The sequence below is a fragment of the Electrophorus electricus genome, chromosome 3 (assembly GCF_041902795.1).
Source record: "Electrophorus electricus isolate QZ-2024a chromosome 3, ASM4190279v1, whole genome shotgun sequence".
NCBI classification, from domain to species: Eukaryota; Metazoa; Chordata; class Actinopteri; order Gymnotiformes; family Gymnotidae; genus Electrophorus; species Electrophorus electricus.
The window spans coordinates 7,539,456-7,558,573 of record NC_137499.1 but is presented as its reverse complement, the minus strand read 5'-3'; the positions used below and the strand labels follow the sequence as shown (position 1 = coordinate 7,558,573).

The window sequence follows — 19,118 nt, the reverse complement described above, 5'->3', positions numbered from 1 at the left end:
CAGCCTGTAGTGGTTTTAGGACAGTGCTCACCCAGGAAACAAAATCCTTTGTGTAGTATACAAGGTGTGACATTGTACAGCTGTACTATATTCATCTTTCATAGCAGTCACCATCCACACAGTAATGTGGTAGGCTTTCTGATTGGTACTGCAAGTTCAGTCGTGATGGATGATACACCGGTGTTAATAGACTCTGGTTGTGAGCATTCTGGGTTTCTCAGGGTCTAGTCAGAGCAGGCAGCCAGCTGTATATCCACCTAACATTCATCCAACCCAAAGGATGAAGTGACTGGAATAAGTGTGGTTCATCTTCATACTGGCTTACTGTTTCAATGCCTGAAAATAAACTATTTTCTGACATCAAGTTGTCATACTGACACTGAGCAGAAACAGCACAGCACAAAAATACACAGGTTTCCACTGTTTACTGAGCAAGACCCCCAATGGATCAATAATGAAGCAGATAAAAGCCCATCTAAAAGCAGATTTTATTCACATGACATTTAAAAAACAAACAAACAAACAAAAAATCAGGATTCAGTAAAACACACCCACACACATACACACACAAATGTAGAAGTAGCAGCCAGTCTTGGTGCTGGAAAGAGACAAAAGGAAGCAGACAGAAGGCATAAAAGGTGTGGAAAGCTGCAGGAATTAGTGCAGGTTGGCCTTAATCCTCTCCAGTCTGGCTATGAAGTCGCTGAGGTCTGGGGGAGGGCCAACAGGGGTGACTGGGCTCCGGGGCCGAACATTCTGACTGTCCTGCTCTTCTCGAGCCTCAAGGAGCTGGGAGAGCTGAGACTGGAGCATGTCCATGGAGGAGGGCAGTGCAGGCTTAGAGCTCACAACTGGGAGGCCACACCTGACCTCATTTACTGGCTGCATATGAGACAGAGAAAGGAAACCTTCAAAGTTGTTGCTAGCTCTTGATTAGCTAAGACTACATGTTACCAGCACCATTTTAGTAAATTAAACTACCATTGTACTGGTTAAACTTGAATAACTCAAATTTGTTCGCACCATGCTGATTAGGAGCCATAAGCTTCCAATACTTGGTAGCAAATGTTGGCCTCAGAGCTCCAATACAAAACTAAAGCAAAACAGATCCTGAACACATCTGGGCTGATCCGATAGGCTTGTTGAATATCGGGGGAAATGGCTTAAATGAAGAACGGCATCGCTGTGGAGCTGTATTTCGCTGATCAGCCTTTACATGTTAAAAAGATCCCAAACCATACTGGTCACAGTGTTACTTATAGTATTGCTGCCCATTGCAAACACTAAATCCAACTGGAGCGCTCCTCGACATACAACTATTGACAAAGGCTTTTGCATGTAGGAGGTGCGGTACCTTGGTGTTGATGTCTACAACATGGAGCTCCTTCAGAACCCTTAGCCTCTCCTGGAAGTGTGCGGGGTTAAAGTTCTCAGTGCTGAACGGGACTGCGGCAGACTTGGTGGAACTCTTGACTGGACCTGCAGGTTTCAAATGGACAGTAAAGACGAGCAACCAAGAACATTTACCTGCGGAAACCAGAGTTTAGCCATTCCTGATAGCTTTTGGCTTGTAGGTACTAGACAACGAACTGAAAGAGGAAAGGGAACTTACTTGCAGATGGAAGGGTCTTTGCTTTGCAAACATTCTCTGTATTCTGTGGCAGGAGGATAGTGGATTGGGAAAATAAATTAGACAAAAAAAAAAAAAAAAGGCAGAAAACCCCTGGTCCACAGCCCCCCCCCCCCCTCAACTCACCATTCTACTATGCCCTTCATGTCTTTACAATAGAAATACTTCGTAGAATAACTAAAACCATTAAGCCATAATACACATACACAGAGGGATTGAACAGATACGTTTGCCCAACAGAAAACAAAGACCAAGTGTAAATATTTGTTGCACGACTTTCTAATAGCAAGAACGTACCACCTGGCTGGGTGGTGGGACGTAGTGCTTCATGGCACGCTTCAGATGGGCTTCTACCGCAGACTCATCCCGGTTTTCAATCAGGCTCAAGTGATCCATAATCTAACAGCATTTCAAAAGAGACTAGAATTACCATTATCCCTCCACCACACCACTAAAAGATGTGAGTCACAGTAATTGACTCACCTTGGGTCCAACTAGCCTGTAGAGGGTGTGGAGCAGGGTTTTCACTGTGCGGTGAATCAGGTCAATGGGTTTTTGCCTGATCACCTCTCTAGGAAAGACCTTCAGGAAGTTGTGAATGTCCAGGAGAACTCTGTCAAGGTAAAGTGCCTCTACCTTCTCCGGAAGGAGCTTGATCATTCGCCAGTGACACTGCAGGAGGTGAAAGTGTTCAGATACAACAACACGCACACCTACCTACCTACCTTCTCTCACACAACCCCTCTCATTACCTTCATAACTAGCTCTTTGAATTCTGAAGAGCAAGTACTTGAGTTGCAGGACTCCTGCAACAGCATCAGTAAGGCACTGAAGAAAAAACAAACCCAAGTTGAATAAGGAGCAAAACCAGGTTGAGCAGTCACTATAACTACCATCCCTTATTTGCAGCATGTTAATTTCCATGGTAATGGACAATGTTGTGCCATATGCCATTTCAAAAGATCATCACTAAAGCCCAGAGAAACTGTTTGGATTTCCAAACAGGAAACCCAGTGCTGGTTACTGTATTGTTGAGGGTCATGTGCACCACCTGAGTGTGCTGGTGGAGTCTGCAGTCTTTAGCAGGGTTGAAAGCAAGATGTGAACGGCGCGGATGAGCTGGGACTCTCCCCCGCACTGCTGCTGCTGGGGGTCCAGGATCAGAGAGAGCAGTGCCTGCACTAGGTCCTTCAGCACACCAGGAGAGGCCTCCTGAGCCAGCTTGCCTGCCAAGACCAGCTACACACACACACACACACACACACACACACACACACACACGTGAACCCTGGCAGGCCTCCTAAAGAGGGGTTTGTAAACTTGCTCAATATATTCCAATGCCCCACCAACATGCCAGACTGCTCATGTCTCCCATAAAGGTTCCCCAATATCTCTTGAAAAGCATTGCTCGTCTACATTCCTTTGTGGGCAGAGGAAGTCAGAGGACCTCTGTGCATATCGTCAGAACTCGGAGTGGAGGTTCCTCCACCAAACAGACCCAAAAGATATTGTCCTACTTAGACCACCAATAACTGCAAGTTCTGGAGAAGAGTGAAGAGTCGATGCCGCCACACCTGGTTCAGGGAGCCGATGACTGAGCTGTAGAGCTCGTCGACGTCCCGCTGTGCCTCCAGCCTCTCTGCCGCCATGCGCCTGCTGGCCAGGAGCCGGAGCTGCATGAGCAGGGACACGACCAGCTCGTCCACATGACCCGACATCACCTGCCACTCGCTGTTATGCCGCAAGATCTCCGCTATCTGAGTGCAGAGGGCAAGAGGGCCGCATGAGATGAGAAAAGGACAGCAGCCATTAGGATTTGTTCATGAAGTACATAGAATATGGTGCACTCACATGCACCCTACCTTTGTCAGGGCCTGAATGCTAGTTTTGGCATCAGAGCTGGCAACCTGCGAGATGATGAGATTGATGCTGCAGACAGGTTCCACAAGGCTGGAGACTGAGGGCAACCTACCAAAAAAAAAAAAAGCAGCCATAAGGCAGAGAAGGAACACAGAACTGCCTCCAGAGCCATATGCTATAGGCTCTATTGTGCAAATATGGACATATAGCCCTGCATTGAAATAAAAGGTTCAGTAGTCACCTGAATTTAAACTCCGGCATATCAAGCCATGGCTCTTCCGAATCCACTACTGCCAGGTTGGGAATGAACAACTCGGGCAGTTCCATGATGAAGTTCTGGTCCAGTTGGAACATGCACGGAACCTCAGAGTTTTGCTTCTGCACAGCAGCATTCTGACTCCGGATTTCACTGGGAAACAGCCCAAAGCCAGTTGGTCAGGTTGGAATCCAAACCCAAAAGGCACATTTCTCTTTGGGTCTGGCTGGTCAGATGGCCCCTGTGCATGTCGTCAGGACTCTGAGTGGAGGCTCCCGCCACTGCAGGATCTCCTCCACCAAACAGGATCTCCTCATCATCCCAGCCATCAAATATCACCATGCAGCGAGTGATTTGTTTTATACACAATGTAACACAAATGACTTGCTGAGGCATCAATGTATTTTGGCATTAAAAGATACTGCATTCACACCTTCCCTTAATTCCATTCCCACCATTCCAAACTTTCCCTCAAGTCTCAATACAAATACAATCTTATAGCCTATCCATCTGCTATGTGCATAGCCAAAATAACTGGCAGGCAAGCCACCCCCCGCCTTGTAGGACAGTTACCAAAATGGTTAATAACCTGGCCATGTTAACATTTTTGCTGCAGATTAACACCCAGACCACCCCCCTTTTTTTGAGAGAGAGCTGCATCAGGATATAAAGACAATTTCTTGGGGGTTCTCACAGAAGCTTAATTTTGTAAAATGCAAGACAGTTAACTGAAAGAAAAAACCACAACACCTCACTGCCAGGTAGAACTCTGGTAAGGTGGGGCTACCTGAGACGCAAGCTAGGTTTGCGCAGCAGACAGGCGTTGGCTGACCCTGATGGCTTCTCCTCTGGAGGCCTGCTGGCAGCTGGGGCAGAGGGTTTCTTCACAGATCGCTTAAGCCTCTCCTCCAGCATACTCATGCTCTTCTCCGACAGCTTCAGGGAGAAGAGAACGCCACAGACTCACCCACCGTGACTTCCATGGTAGCCATGCCAGGTAATACATGGGAAGGGACAGGGAGGAAAGTGGTGAGAAAGCAACACACCTGGCCAATGAGCTTGTAGACCTGCTCTCCACAGATATTGTAGGCGGTCACTAAAGCGTTGAGAGCTGCGTTGCGTACGGCTGTATCCCGGTCAGCAATGTGACCTGCGATCTCTCGCAAGGCATTTGATGCAGTTTGCTGGAAGACCAACATTCCACACATGCCCACGAGACAGCCCAGCTCTTCCAGACACTCTGCAGCAATGGGTTAAAGCGAAGGGGAAAAAATAAGGAGACTGAATGAGAGCAGAGATGTGTCCCCCAAGTGGATTTAGAAGCTTGGCTCCCCCCCCCACTTCAACACACATATGCACACTTTTCAAAAACAACCCGAAATTCCAGTCTAGGCCCCCTCCCCAGAGTACTTTGAAAGTCCTTATATTACAAGATTTACAGGCTTTTGCAAGAATTGTGTGGTGGTGCACACAGTCAGTTTACTGGCTAAACATGCAAAATGCCAGTAGGCTTGCTCAACCATCCATCAGCAGGGAATGTGGGGAGAGAGCCCAAGGGTGCTCACCTGCTCTCTGTTTGGAGTTCTTAGACTTGGTGCCATCCATCAAGAAGAGAAAGATTTTGCTTGCAGGGTAGACCTGCCCGAGCAGGCGGCAGATGCCGCGCACATCTTTCCGAACAACATCCTTTGGTTCACCCATCTACACAAAAGCGCAAAACATGGAATGAAGCATAGTCCGGCCACTGTGTAAAAATTAGTGCGCCGAAGTCACAAATAGGACCATTTCAGTTCAGTCAGTTGGCAATTGCCATCCTGGAACAGAGGCTGAGACCATACATACTGTAAAAATGTTTCCATCGCTCAGAAAGCTAAAAGAGGGCAAAACCAAGCACACTACATTTAGCTTACTGAATGGGGAGCTGAGCCAAGGCCTATAGTGCAATCATCTCAGGCTCTGGTCATGCATCACATGCATGCAAGTGTAAATAGCACCTTGGTGGGGACGAACCTTCAGGATAAGGTAGGGGATAAAAGACGTGGCTTCATGCTCGGTGAGGTGGTAGTCCTTGTTAATGAGCATTTGGAAGAGAACTCTGAGGTACTCCAGTGCCTTCATCAGCACACTGGTGTTGGTGTCAAAGAAACGCAATGTGAACCACTTCAGGATTAGGTCCAGACAGCTGACTGTAGCCCCAGTCTCCGCCTCCAGGTGCTAGACAGACATGGATACACAGTTGGATAAATCCAGTATGGGTTGGGTTTCATTCTGAAACTACAGCTGACCAACTGAAGTGTATAGAAGCCATTTTTAGAAAATCCTGTTTAGGATCCTTGATATCGCAACCGTTTGCCCGTGGACATGTCAACTCTCCTACTTGGGGGGGGGGGCTAAAAGACAGGCAGCTGTCAGAGCCCATCTTACCTCGATCAGGGTACCGATAGCTTTAACGTGCCTCTGGAAGTCAGAATGGAAAAGATCCTCCATCAACCATTTAGCCACACAAGGCATCATCTGAGTCTTCAGCTGGTCAACATACTCCTCCCGTGGCGTTATGAAGTTCCACTTCAACACCTGCCAACACACAGGGTCATCACTCTCACTCTGCAGTGGACTTGCAGTACAAGCAGTCATGGCTGCAGGTGGACTGTGGGAGCATGAGAGGGTCGTGCCTTTAGACTCTTCTCCTCTTTGATGCGCTGTTCTTTGCCATTGGGCACGAGAATAAAGATGGGGCCAGATCGATCCTCCTCAGCCTTCCCCGACGGTTTCTTCCCAACAGCCTGTGGGAGAGAGTAGTCAACCAATGTAAAGCCCAAAAGGAGGTCTAAAAAGAGGCAAATTGTGGTAATGGGGAAATCCACTGCTACAAACAGTTGCAGCCTAGGGATAGAGAGGAAACGGACAGGTAGGATCTAACCAAGGTGACGCAAACCCCCTTCCCCAGAAGTGTAGTCTGCTCAATCCAGTGGTACAGAGACCCATCCAACACTACAGGCTGCATTTCCCCACGCTCCACATACGCCTGCGGTACCTGCTTGGCGGGCTTTGCCTTGGTGCGGCTTTTTGATTTACAGCAGAATCTAGCATTTTCCTTCTCCAGTCTGCTATTCAGACTCTAGTTTGCATTGGAGTCTTGAGAAGACTGCTACGTAAGGAAACTCAGTCAGACTCCAAGCCACCATGACAGTCACTAGGAAGCCTCAATGAAAGGCCAAACAATTTAACCAAGCTGTTCAGGTCAGTGCGCTGCTGGCTGGTCAGCATGGCAACTAGGTGACCTAAAACAGCTCTGCAAATATATTACACCCTTCGCATCCTAGTGCAGCACCCTGGACTCACACTACCAGTACCACACAAGTCAATTTTTTTTAAACTATTCGAAAATCAAAAGCCATGTTTTACATTAGGAAATGACTCAAACCGTTTAATTGTTAATTATCTTGCCTGTGTTATTTGAGGGGAGAGCTCACCTTGGCTTTGGGTACAGCTGCTGACTTGACTTTCTTGGCTTCTGCTGGCAACTGTTCTGTTGCTGGGGCAGCTTTGGCTGAAGCTAAACAAAAAAAAAAAAAAAAAAAAAAGAGAGAGATGCAGCCATAAAAATGTATGACATCAAATGTTACTGTACCGGAGCTTCTACGATAAATGCAGCAGGCCCACCAGTTTGGCATTTCTTTAATTTCATTTTTTGGCTGTTCAACACAAGGCATGCACTTTGTTACAGCTTTGTCTAGGAAACCCTGAGGATGTGGATACATGCACTGAAACCCGATTACTGAGCTGAAATCCACCTCTAGAGCACTGAGACATGATTATGGCCTTAACTGGATCCAAGAAATCTGAGTAGGCAGTTTACATGAGCACCTGAATAGTCAGATAAGTGATGAAAACCAAGAATGATCGCATGTAAACCTACTCAAATGTTATATGCAGAAGCCCTAGAAGTATTATTCAGGAATTTGGCAGACACAATGTTATTACATCAAAGCAGTAAAGATACCATGCAGGGAGGTGGTAGGGAAGAAAGCTAGACGATTCAAACCTGGGGGAGACTGGGTGGCTTTCACGCTGCCGCTGGCAGCCGGTGTCGTTTTAGTCGGAGCTGAAGGCTTGGCAGGCACGGAAGCTCGAGCTTTTTCGAGCAAACCAACCACTTGGTCTTTAGATGCTGGCTGCAGAAAGGACAGACATTCTTTTTGTCCACTATGCATAAACAGGAACGTGCAGACAGTCTGTGCTTGTAACAAAAAGGCATGAAGGGTAGCCCAGAGTCACACCTTGAGCTTAGCAGCAGCTTTGTTCATCTTGTCAAAGCCCAGATGCATCATGAATGCGGGCAGGGCGTCCTGGGCCTTTTTCCGCACGTCAACATTGCGGTCCTCCAGGCAGCAATACAGGTGAGGAACACACAGGCTGAGATCAGAGGGAACAGAGCGCAGGCTGGGCAGTTTGCCTGCCAGCCAGGCCAGCAGCTGCACAGAGAAAGGGCAGAGCAGGGAGGGTGGTAGAGGCAACCCAAGGAAAAGCATTATGACACTGGCTGGGGTCATACATGCCTTTTCAATGAGACCTCAGTAATCAGAATTGTTATATCAGATCTCAGCTCTGGATATGCTCCTGTCACCCACCACACATGACATCTGTATGGGAGCTCTGGTCAGAAATGCAATTCCATTTTTCCTCTTCAACATTACTGCTGTAGGGTTTCTTAGATTTTAAAACCACCACCCACACACCTCATGTCTCAGAAATGGGTTCTCCTTCTTTAGTTCCTCAGATAGCTCCTCCCCTTCCAGCCACTCCTTCATTCCAGTTTGCTCCACCCACACATTCAGCGTAGCCAGACCTGCTGCTCGTACAGTATTCTGGTGGAGAAACACATACGGATAAAATAAATCAGGTACGAGGTTGAAAAATGGAGATAAGGCACTCATTAAGCACTCCAACAATGCGGCAGGCTGCACCTTGCTGTCTCCCAGTACGTTGAGGATGGGGAAGCCCAGGCCTCTGATGTGCTGCCTCAGAGCTGGGCCCATCGCTACGGCCATCTGCTGCAGGATAGACAACGTCCGCTGGACCTGAAAGACAAGCACCCGCCCCCAAACGCTTACTTTTTGTGCCAAGAGAAAGGAGGGAAAGACTGAGGTCAGCCAAACTCTGGTTTTACCAGTATTTTATTGGAGTCAGTGAGTCGAGCCTTGAGGGCCAGGGGTAGCTCTCCAATGCTGGCTGTGATGAATTTTGCATCGGAAAGGACCGCAGCCACCTCGTCAAGGCCTTCCTTCCTGAGCTTCCAATTCTTATCGCCAATTTTGGACACCATCTCAGAGGTGATCTTGTCACTGTGAACAATCAATCAATCAATGTGAGACAATGTGGCATTCTGGCACACTTCCCAATTAAAATTTGAACTCACAACTAAACCCAAGAGAGGGGGACAAAGCCATGTTAACAACTGGGTTTTCCCTGCACAAAGAATGATCTTTATGGACAAGCACTGCATGCTTTTGAGTTGAGAGAGAGAGAGGTGTAAAGTACAGTTTGACAAAGGTCCGGCATCAACTGTGTATCTAGGAGGAGACGACAATTTATGTAATTACATATACACAGCATAGCTGACATTTCCTGAACATTTAAAAAAAAAAAAAAAAAAAAAAACAACAAAAAAAAAAACAGATGAGACAGATGAGGCCATAAAACTTCCTGAACCTGAAATAGGAGAAGATTGAAAATCAAGCACAAATGAACTGAACATCGAGGAGTGAGGCTTCGTACCTGATGTCAGTTCGAGGCAGGAGGTCCACCACATCTGTTCCCAACTCTTCCTCCTGTTCATCAGCCTCCTCCCCAGTGCTTGCTTTAGAGGATCCTCTGATAGGAGCAGGAGGAGTCTGGCCCTTCACCTAGCAAACAGCAAAGTGAAAACTCCATTTCAAGAAGCAAAAAAGTTTAAAAAAATAAATAAACAAACCAACCCACACACCACTTCTGCAGTGACGCAGGCTCATGCCAATCCCAAGCAGAAGACAACACAGCATTCAGTTTTTAAACCCTCTCCAGTCATAGCAGTGACTGGTGTTACTGCCCCTTTTTCACCCAGATAAGCACATGTGGAGCCAAAAGCCAGCAATTCATCAAAAACAACTATAGCAGACCTTCTCAAACTCAGCGTCTATTTGGGAAAGCAGGGACGTCCTCTCATCCTCAAAGAATATGCGGAGAGGGGCCCCCATGTACATGTACATCACGCCGAGGAGGGAGACAGCAGCCGATCTCACAGCCTACATGGGACAGAGAAACAACTTCAGCTCCCGCCTCGGCCAAAACAAAAAAGTGATCCACCTTGCATTTCAAATCAAGCAATCTGATCTCAAGAACGACCCCTCGGTTTACGAAGAGAAAGAGCGCACCACAGGGGCACATGTGAGCACTCACAGGATTGGTGGCAGCCAGGGCCGTCTTCACGTTATTAATAAAAGCTTTCACATTTATTCTGCAAGACAGAATGCCATATTTTCCACATTCTCTTCCAGTTCAAATATAGGTTTAGGTCAGAAAAAAGCAGGTCTATTATATTCCTCATTCAAATTTACTGGACTACGTTTTACCCCGCAAAGCCAAACTCCTTTATGGCACTGGAGAGCCAGCAAAGAGCTTCAGCCTGGTTTTTTGGGTTCTTCTGGCCAAAGGCTATAAAAACAACCTGTAAACAAGAAAATCCATAATTTAGTTAAGAAAACATTAAGATACCATTCATTGTCAAAAAACAAATAAACAAAAAAAAAAAAAAAAAACAACTCAAACTCCTCAAAATTGGCTTAATTAGAAAAACTTAAGGATTAAACATGGACGTTGACCTGTTCTGCAGTCCATGGCAGTTTGCAAGCTTCAGCCACAGCACTCAGGGCTTCCTTAGCCCTCCCGCTACACTTAATGTCACCAGTCCTGTCCACCACTGCCTCCAGCACAGCAAGGGCAGACGTTCTGGAGAACGAGCCCCTCTGGGCCACCGTAGCCACCACCTGCAGCTTCAACTGCATCACCTTTTGTTAAATTAAAAAGAGCACAGGGGGAAAAAACAAAAAACAAACCCTCAAAAAAAAACAAAACAACAACAACAACCCACAAGGCTTGAACGGGAGCAGGCCACGTTTCAGATCTCAGCTGTCCCACCCAACAGTTCCTGGCAAAAGTAGAATCCACTTATTACATCACTTTATAACTCTGTTTGCTACATTAAAGCACAGCTTCTCTTTGGACTAAAAACAGAATCTGAGGGATGAGCGAGTCGTTCCAAATGCATCAATAAAAGGAGGATGGTGGCATACCTGGAAGTTGGTCTCCTTCCAGCCAGGTTTCTTAGCCAGCAGACGGACGAGAGCCTGGCAGGGCATCTCTCTGCTGTCCATCTGCTCGACGGCCTGCACAAACAGAAGCCAGCATTAACCTATACAAACCCTTAAGCTTGATAACATCTCAAGGTTGAACCCTTCCCTCCCCACCACATACCCAGCACTACAAACTGGAGCCAAAGGCAGGTAATCAGAAATCCCCTTTTCCGAGTGAGTTACCTTATGGAAGTCCTCCATCGCAGCCAACCTTTCTTTCCAGTTAGCGCTGTCCAGTGTCTGCATGCAAGAGGCTGGCAGGACCATGGCTGCCTGCTCCTCACACACTTCAAGCTGATGGGAAGCAACCAGTTAAAAAACTACCACAATAAGCAGACAGACACTCAAGCAAACTGGGGATAGTGTCCAACAACTAAAAGAAAAAAGGATGGAGGGATGAAAGCATAGAAACAGTGAACAGCTGAGCCCAAGGACCAGACTGCATTTAATCACGACTACGCTCATCTGCCCAATCTGTTTACCAAGTTTGATGGCTGTGGGTTCAAAATTAAGAGAGTGGATTCCTATAGGACGATGGACTGATGAATCAATGGATACGTGTATAGACTAGTGCCATCAGCCGGAAGCGTAGATGGGTGATCGGGACAAGTTCAATCAGTGTAGCAGACTGTGGTTCAAACGTTAAAGCAGCACCAAGATCGCAAGGGGAGGTTGGAGGGATGGAAAAAAAATAAAAAAAATAAGGGAAACGAATGTGGTTATATTAGCACCCTTACTGTGCATATTCAGATTTATGTCTGTAGCATGCAAGACAGTTAAAAGGCACTGAAAATTGACCGAACAGGACAAGAAAGGTTAAGTCTGAAAAGGGGACGAGCAATTTCAATCATTTATCAGAACCTCCACAGCAGGACAATGGTTTGAGCTTGAAATGTGTCAAAATGGCAGCAGTTTGACCAATTGCCCCATGAATGTATATGGGGGAAAATGGTTAGATGAAGGGAAGAAAGAGGGATGGCAATGGAGTTCTAAAGCACAAGCAACTCTTTCAGGTGATGGGCCAATCTGTACAGGAAGAAGCATTCTAATTTTTGCATGGGATTGACAAAGTTAACTTGCCGTTTGTTGAAGCCATCTCAAATTAGACCACAGCAGCGATGACTCACCGAGAGCTCAGGCTCTACAGTCTCCTTGTTCTTCGCATTCTTTGTGGTGGCAGCAGCTCCTTTGGATGCAGGGGCTTTCCCCTTTTTGGGGGCTGATTGCTAAGGTCACATAAGCAGACAGACAGTCACTGTCGAGCTGGTTCAGGTTCCCCCAAATACAACACCTACCCAAAAGCAAATTTACAGGTAAAAAGTAAAAATAGCAAGTTACCAAGATGGACAATTCACCTTAGCAGCAGCAGAAGCTGTGGGGGTCTTCCTGGAGGGTGCTGAAGGCCTGGCAGAGGCCTCGGCTGTTGGTTCAGCATTAGAGACCGGTTTCTTCTTCATCTGCCCTGAAGTCTTCCTCCCTCCGGCCAGCTCAACCTTCTCTGAGCACTCCTTAATCTAATCACAAGCAAACCTCAAGAGAAAGAACTACCTAGTCTAACCAGAATAATATGAGCAGCTCCAAGTGGCAGAACTAAGGATGTGACCTTACTTTGTCAATTTTCAGTTTATCAACATCAGCCAAGAAAGGATTAACAGCTCTCTCGCCCACCACCTTCATAGCTGTGCCCAAGGCCTCAAAGGCTGCATCTCGGACTTCAGGAGCCGAGTCGCTCACTTGCTGTGCACGTGAGAGGACAAAAGGACACGTTCATTAATAATTGGTTGCATCATCAGTTCAAGATCATTCTTTTATTGCCCACACCCAAAAGTTATTCAGTCCCACGATTCAGTCCTTCACTCCCAAATAAATGCATACCAGGAAACCTGAATCACTCCCACCAGATGTAACTGAAGGTGTACCTTTAGCAATGCCACACACAATGGCTTAAGGAGGCTTTTAGGCAGAGTTGTGGTGGTGCAGTGGCAGAAACTTCTGGACAAGAACAGGGAGGCCTGCTGCTTGACTGATGGGTTCTTGTTGTCCATGACGGCCAAGACATCCTCACTTATGTTTTGTAACGTAGTCTGAGGAATTAACAGTTTCAAGATGCAGGATTTAAACGCTACACGTCACCTTAACATTGTGATTTGACTGTAAAGGTTTCTGCTAAACACATCTGCACCATATCTCAGACCCTTACGGAGAGGAACACAGCATCTACGGCCTCCTGGAGTGCTTGCACCACCTGAGCTTTCCTCTCCTTGAATTTCTCCAACATAGTTGGCACCAACTGCAAACAAACCATTTAATGAAATGCACACAAAATGGCATGAACTTCATTTTGATAATGTCACAGGACCTACATGACCAGCATACACGCCAAACTTCTTCCTCAGGCCAGCGGCAAGTCCAGCCACGCATTTGGCAGCAATAGTCACCAGCATGACATTCGTGTCTTTCCCGATAACCTGCAAACACACAAAAGGTTGATTACGAAAAAGTAAAGTAGAGATGTAATCTACACGCTGAAGAGCCAGAGGTCTGTACCTTGTTAAGCGCTTTGACTACATCCCCATACTCTCCAGCCTGCAATTTGGGGTTTGTCGTCAAAGTCTCCAGAGCCTCCAAGGCCTCTTTCCTTTCCTGCCACTTCTTTGCCTCCTATACACATGCATGCAGTTTATAGAAACTCAGCCAGGTACAAGAGATTAGAATGATTAGCTATGCTTTTTTTTTTTTTTTTTAAATGCTCTTAAAATCAGTAAAGCCTGTTTTGGTAAGAGATCAACTTGAGAGGAGGCCAATACAGCATGATGATATTTTCCTTACAATCTTCTCATAGAAGTCTTTAGGCATCTTTGAGAGGATCTCCACAGCTTCTAGAAGCTCGTAAGCATCCACGGTAGGTGCTGCGTCCTCCAAGTCAGCAGCTGAAAAAACATTCAACATATAAATAACACTAAACGGTAGCATACTGCACCAACAGCAAAGGCTGGTCCCTCAAACAGGAGGACAATAAGCTTATTCTCTTAAACAGAGACCTGAAGACATGAGTAGATGAGAGAAATTGCACCAGCGAACAGATTTATAGACAAAAGCAGAGCACCATCTCCATCTGCAGTGTCTCCGTCAGGCTGCTGCTGCTGCTGCTCCTCGTACTTGGCCCGAAGGTCCTGCTGAGAGCGCAGGAAGCGGCTCTGCCTGGGCGCCGACGATGGAAGCTTTGCCCACTCCTCCTCCAGGTCCTTCAGCTGGTGCGGACAAACCCCGCATGAGAAGTCAGTCATGCAGGATCAATGCTTAAGACAAATGTCAACAACCAATACTGGTGTATACTAGGACTATCAAACAGGACTGGCATTATGACAGATTGGAGAAGCAGCATTAGTGAGACCTGCTATCCCATATTCATTTTCTCTGGCTTATGTATGAGGGTTCAAGTCACATGGAGCCCCTCCGTTTCCCCACCCGCATGCCAAAATCCAAAGGCAGCTGTAACAGGACTGAGCAAAAGTAGCTGAAAGCATTCATTTTAATTTAGTTATTAAAAGGGGCTTAACCTTTTGCAGTCTTGCTAGAGCAAACATGGCTATGGAAAATGTATAGAATAGAAAACACGAATGAGGAACACTCGTCTACCAGAACGGCATTGATGTTCTGAAGGGGAGGACGCAAGGCATCTCTGATCCATCTGTAGACTTCTACAGCGAGCAGTTTGGCCTCATCTCGCACGGCCTTCTCTCGCAACTCAAAAAGCTTCGGCAACACCTTCACAACAGGTTTCAGCGTGATGACCTTCGGTCCAAATTCACTGACAACACAAAGGGACGGAGCACACAAAAGCAAGAGGAGGATTATTTTGTAGGTTTATGCAAGCTAAGCCACATGTACAAGTTCAAGTCTGGTCACGGTGTAAAAGGTCTGGGAATCATGCTCACCTCACTGCCCTCCGCAAGACTTCAACACAGGCAAGGGCGATTTTGGGGTTCTTGTTGTCCAGACCTTTAAGGAGCTCTTCCTGCACCATCTCGCCCTTCTCTATCTCTATGTACATGAGGCAGATGTCAGAGCCCAGCTCTTTAGCTCTGGCCTTCGGCTGGTTAAAGACTTTACACACCACTCCAGACACCACCTCTCCCACGGTCCTGACAATTGAAACACCATACAAAGACCAGAGCACAGTCAAATATTGGCCATGGCCATTCATCCTCTCATGATTCCCAGGGAGGAAAAACAGCGCATCAATTCAAGCATTGCGAGATGGATCAGTTAGGCAGCCTTTAAATCAAGATAGCCCAAGATTAGTGGTCAAAGCAGACACATTCATGTTACCGAGATGCCACATGCGCCTTTTCAACGTATGCTAGAGCTGCCTCCAGTCCTTTGAGCTGTGCTACTGCATTGGAGTCAGCCACAAATGTCTTGATCAGGCCTTGGTACTTCCCCCACTCAGGGCTTTTTTCATCAGTGACTCTCTGAAACTGTTGCAAGGCCTCTGTATAGCCGCTTAATCGTGCTTTCCAAACCTGTAAAAGAATACAATTGCTCACCCACCAACATACCATAAATAACTGCACACCAAAACAAGACAACACGCATAGCAAGTGTACTGACCTTATGCTCACATTTCTGGTCTGTGGGTAGTGTCATCCATTCACTGTCATCCCCCATAATGATGGGCGTTTGTAATGTCACTTCAAAGGCTTCGCTAAAGGTGGCAGAACACACGAGATTATTCCGTTATCAGCAATTCAGATAGCTACAACACAGCTTTTTGGCGATTATTCAGCACAGTTGTTAATTTTAAGTAATGGAGTCCGGTGCCTATAAGCAAAAATAAATTCATCGTCATGCATGTCTGTGCAGGTTACGAACTAGACAGCTAGCGCACTAAACTTATTAAACACACTTGCACAAACGTTACAATATATCAAATGGGCGAGTTTAGCTAAACGAGCCAGGTTATTTTTTAGCTAGTTAGCGTTTCTGCAAATCACTACTGCCTGGAACCATGTCCAACTGTCAGCTAACGTTAAAGGTAGGTGGCAATTTGGTCCGTAAAACGAGCTACGGGAACATGAACCAAGTTAACTGGCCAAGACAAGTTAGTCGTGGCATGCTAGAAACAAACGTGAGCTAACTTGACCTCAAATTAGTTCATATTTTGTTAACTTGCTAGCACGTTAGCCAGGCAGCCAAATCTGCAAGCGCACAACAGTTGAACAACTAGCTAGTTAACCTAGCTACGTTAGCTCGTTAAGTTTGCCAATCGACTCAGGTTAGCTAGAGCAACGTAACATAATGCTAGCTAGCAAGTAGCTATTTAACCAGTCAGCTATGTTAGCTTTAGCTATCCTAAGATAGCTAGGCTAGCCCGCTAACATTATGGTTTTAGCTATTGTTACTGTTTATTTATACAATCTTAAAGCAGTTTTCCTAAACATGACGTGATCATTTACCTGAAACAGAAAACAGGCAGTCTAACGCATATACTGCGAGGGACAGAACAGTTAAATTTGAACTCAATAGTTACAGAAAAGCGTAAATGCCTATCAGCTGCTTAACACCACGTTTAAATTGTGTCCACACAGTAAATGCGCTCCTGATTGGGTAGATGTGAGCGTCAACAGTAAACTGATAGGTCAGTTCAAAAGAGACGCTTTTGAGGAAGCAAAACTTCCCCACCCACTTTTAAAAACGAATCATTTTCATAATAGTAATTGTACAATAACCACAATGTAGAGGCATTACACGAAATAAAGTGGAAGTTTAGGATTTTAGACCAGTGATCAGTAGGAACAGATTTTGGAACAGATTTTTTCCCCCAAATTCTTTATTCTTTATTTAATCCAAACACACGACTTACTAAAACACTAAAACACTAAACAACTAAAACACAAAAACACTTCTCCCTGCTTGGCTAAAACTAACTCCACAAATCATACAAAATTAGCAGGTTTTAAAATATGAGAACCACTAAACATTAAAAACAATGAAATTTACTAAACCCCCCCCCCCCCCCCAATTCATCCCCCAATTCATCCCCCAGGCTCATGAGACCACGCAGTCCGATATCCTCCTCTTCAGTGGAGCTCTCCGTCCAGTGTGCCGATACACACAACGCTGTCCATTGTATCTTGCCTGGGGGTAGAAGATCTTGCCTGGTGCATCTTGCCTGGGGGGGCGGGGGGCCACTGGGTCCTGTTGTCCCCGACTCCTGATCCTCCCCAGCCACCCGATCTCGTCGTTCCTCTCCTCCCTCTGGCCTCGGACCTTCCGGAGCTCCCTTGGTGGAGGCTGCGGGTTCTCCCCTCCCGCTCCCAGCCAGGGCGGCCGCATAGGTCCTCACTTGGCTGGGGCAGTAGTGGGCCAGGTGATCTTCTCCCTTGCACAGCTTGTACCTCTGGGGGACCCTGCAGTCCCGGGCCATGTTTCCGGGCTCAAGGCAATTCAAACATTTCAGCTCCGGGCAGTCCTCTGTTCAATGTCTGTGGCCCGGGCAACTCCGGCAGAAGGCTGGCTGGTCCCTGTAAACCAAGTATCCCCAGTTAGAGCAAAGGACGAAGAGGGCCAGGGGGTGCACCAACCCCCCTTCGCCGTCCTCCATAAGAGTCACCATAAACTGGCGGCGCCCATTCCAAATTCCCAGCTCATCCCGGACCATCTTCTCCCCCGGGTGCACCTCTCCGTACTACTGGAGAAACCTGCGGATGAGATCCGTGGGCACGTAGTGATTGAACATATGGGTGGTTACCAGTCTCCTGTTCCCAACCCACAGAGGTTCCACTACGTAATATTTGCCCACAGGGTGGCGATGTAATTCAACCCTCCGCTCCAACATCCGCCGATACACCCCTGTGTAGGAGAGCATCAAGGAACCTCAAGGGCCCGTTGCGCTGGGCACAAATGAGGTCCCCCGGCATATACCCCAGAGCCCCGAAGAGGACTTCCCGGATAAAGGTGACCCTCTCAGTAAAGGGGGTACCGTCATCCGGGTTCCCCCAGTGGAACCTGGGCGTATTGAGCAGGCCGCCGCCTGCTCCCGAACCAGGCCCCGCTGAGGTAGTCCCCCAGAGCTCCGAGGCCTCTGCCAAGACCCCACCGATCAGCTCCGGGCCGCTAGGTCCGCCAGACGCCATCGGCCGCCCTCCTCCTCCTCCAACTACCGGGTCCAGAGCAGAGATCCTCCGCAGGTCCTCTAGCTGTTGTTGTCAGTAGGATCTTCCAGGTGCACCATGGGCTTTCTCTCCAGGTCCAGGTGAGCTGGGCCTAAAAACACAAGAGATAAGAACAATTAAAACCATGCAATAAAACCCGCAATAAATAATCAAGCTGTAATTAAAAAAAAATACTACACTTGATCTTAGCCAAAAGATCAAGAAGTGATAGGCTTGTTGGTCTAGAGGTATGATTCTTGCTTTGGGTGCAAAACCTCACCATCACCTCAAAGCTCTGACTGATGTGAGAGCATATAGTTTGGAACAGATACACCAAGTTGCACCTATGCTTTGTAATATAGGATTGTCGCTTAGAGAGTCAATTTTCATACACATCGATTCATAAATTATACATCAGCATCACAATGGCAAGAATAACATAACAGTGAATAAAAAATCAGTTTCAAAAGAATCAATCGTATAAGCTCAAAATCAGAAAATTACAGGCAAGTGTTGATTGCAATTGTGAAGTTTAGTTTATTAGTCATATTTATGTTAACATGGGGTCAGCAGTACAGTGAAATATTGGACAAGAAAGCAGATCAAGACACCAATAAAAAGTCTAGTCATGTGGAAAAATAATATATAAAGTGCTAGGTTAGTGGTTAAGGTACACTCAACTTGTAATTGAAAGGTTGCCAGTTGAAACCCCACCACCCCAAAGTTTCTTGGCCATGGTGTCCAGGTGTAGTGTCCATAAATGGTTCCTGGTGATGTACAGACTGAGGAGCTTAAAGCTGCTCACACTTGGCCATAGGAGGATG

The 19,118-nt window shown here is 46.7% G+C and overlaps 1 protein-coding gene and 1 non-coding gene across 5 annotated transcripts; both read right to left on the bottom strand.

Annotated features, from left to right (window-relative positions):
- Positions 1-474: 474 nt before the first annotated feature.
- On the bottom strand, positions 475-16,713 carry LOC113568418 (cytoskeleton-associated protein 5-like). 4 transcript variants are annotated; one of them, XM_035531147.2, is made up of 43 exons: positions 16,597-16,713; positions 15,752-15,845; positions 15,470-15,663; positions 15,076-15,282; positions 14,777-14,948; positions 14,244-14,388; positions 13,967-14,067; positions 13,685-13,798; positions 13,501-13,605; positions 13,338-13,427; positions 13,057-13,221; positions 12,746-12,874; positions 12,493-12,651; positions 12,265-12,363; positions 11,321-11,431; positions 11,078-11,170; positions 10,607-10,792; positions 10,358-10,452; positions 10,185-10,242; positions 9,905-10,030; positions 9,525-9,652; positions 8,917-9,091; positions 8,714-8,827; positions 8,486-8,614; positions 8,027-8,221; positions 7,792-7,921; positions 7,220-7,302; positions 6,419-6,529; positions 6,171-6,320; positions 5,757-5,960; positions 5,312-5,447; positions 4,793-4,986; positions 4,534-4,682; positions 3,732-3,899; positions 3,493-3,598; positions 3,205-3,387; positions 2,682-2,869; positions 2,383-2,458; positions 2,114-2,302; positions 1,928-2,029; positions 1,613-1,655; positions 1,355-1,479; positions 475-882 (listed from the first exon to the last, which is right to left on the bottom strand). In XM_035531147.2, exons 2-43 carry the CDS (start codon positions 15,806-15,808, stop codon positions 658-660), a joined length of 5,709 nt encoding a protein of 1,902 aa, XP_035387040.2. In that variant the 5' UTR covers positions 15,809-15,845; positions 16,597-16,713; the 3' UTR covers positions 475-657. The 4 variants fall into 4 exon arrangements, with proteins under 4 accessions (XP_035387040.2, XP_081566221.1, XP_035387043.2 ...); XM_081710095.1 differs by having other exon boundaries at positions 475-598; XM_035531150.2 differs by having other exon boundaries at positions 1,931-2,029.
- LOC118242495 (small nucleolar RNA SNORD67) lies at positions 3,971-4,070 on the bottom strand. Its single transcript, XR_004776873.1, has one exon. It is a non-coding gene; the product is annotated as a small nucleolar RNA SNORD67 (small nucleolar RNA).
- Positions 16,714-19,118: the final 2,405 nt, after the last annotated feature.

Excerpts from the sequence above, each read along its gene's own strand:
- LOC113568418 (XM_035531147.2), bottom strand. The coding sequence starts at position 15,808 with ATGGGGGATGACAGTGAATGGATGACACTACCCACAGACCAGAAATGT. Across the intron at positions 13,222-13,337 it reads TAGATGCTGTGTTCCTCTCC|ACTACGTTACAAAACATAAG; the intron begins GTAAGGGTCTGA and ends TTAATTCCTCAG. Across the intron at positions 2,030-2,113 it reads ACAGGCTAGTTGGACCCAAG|ATTATGGATCACTTGAGCCT; the intron begins GTGAGTCAATTA and ends AAATGCTGTTAG.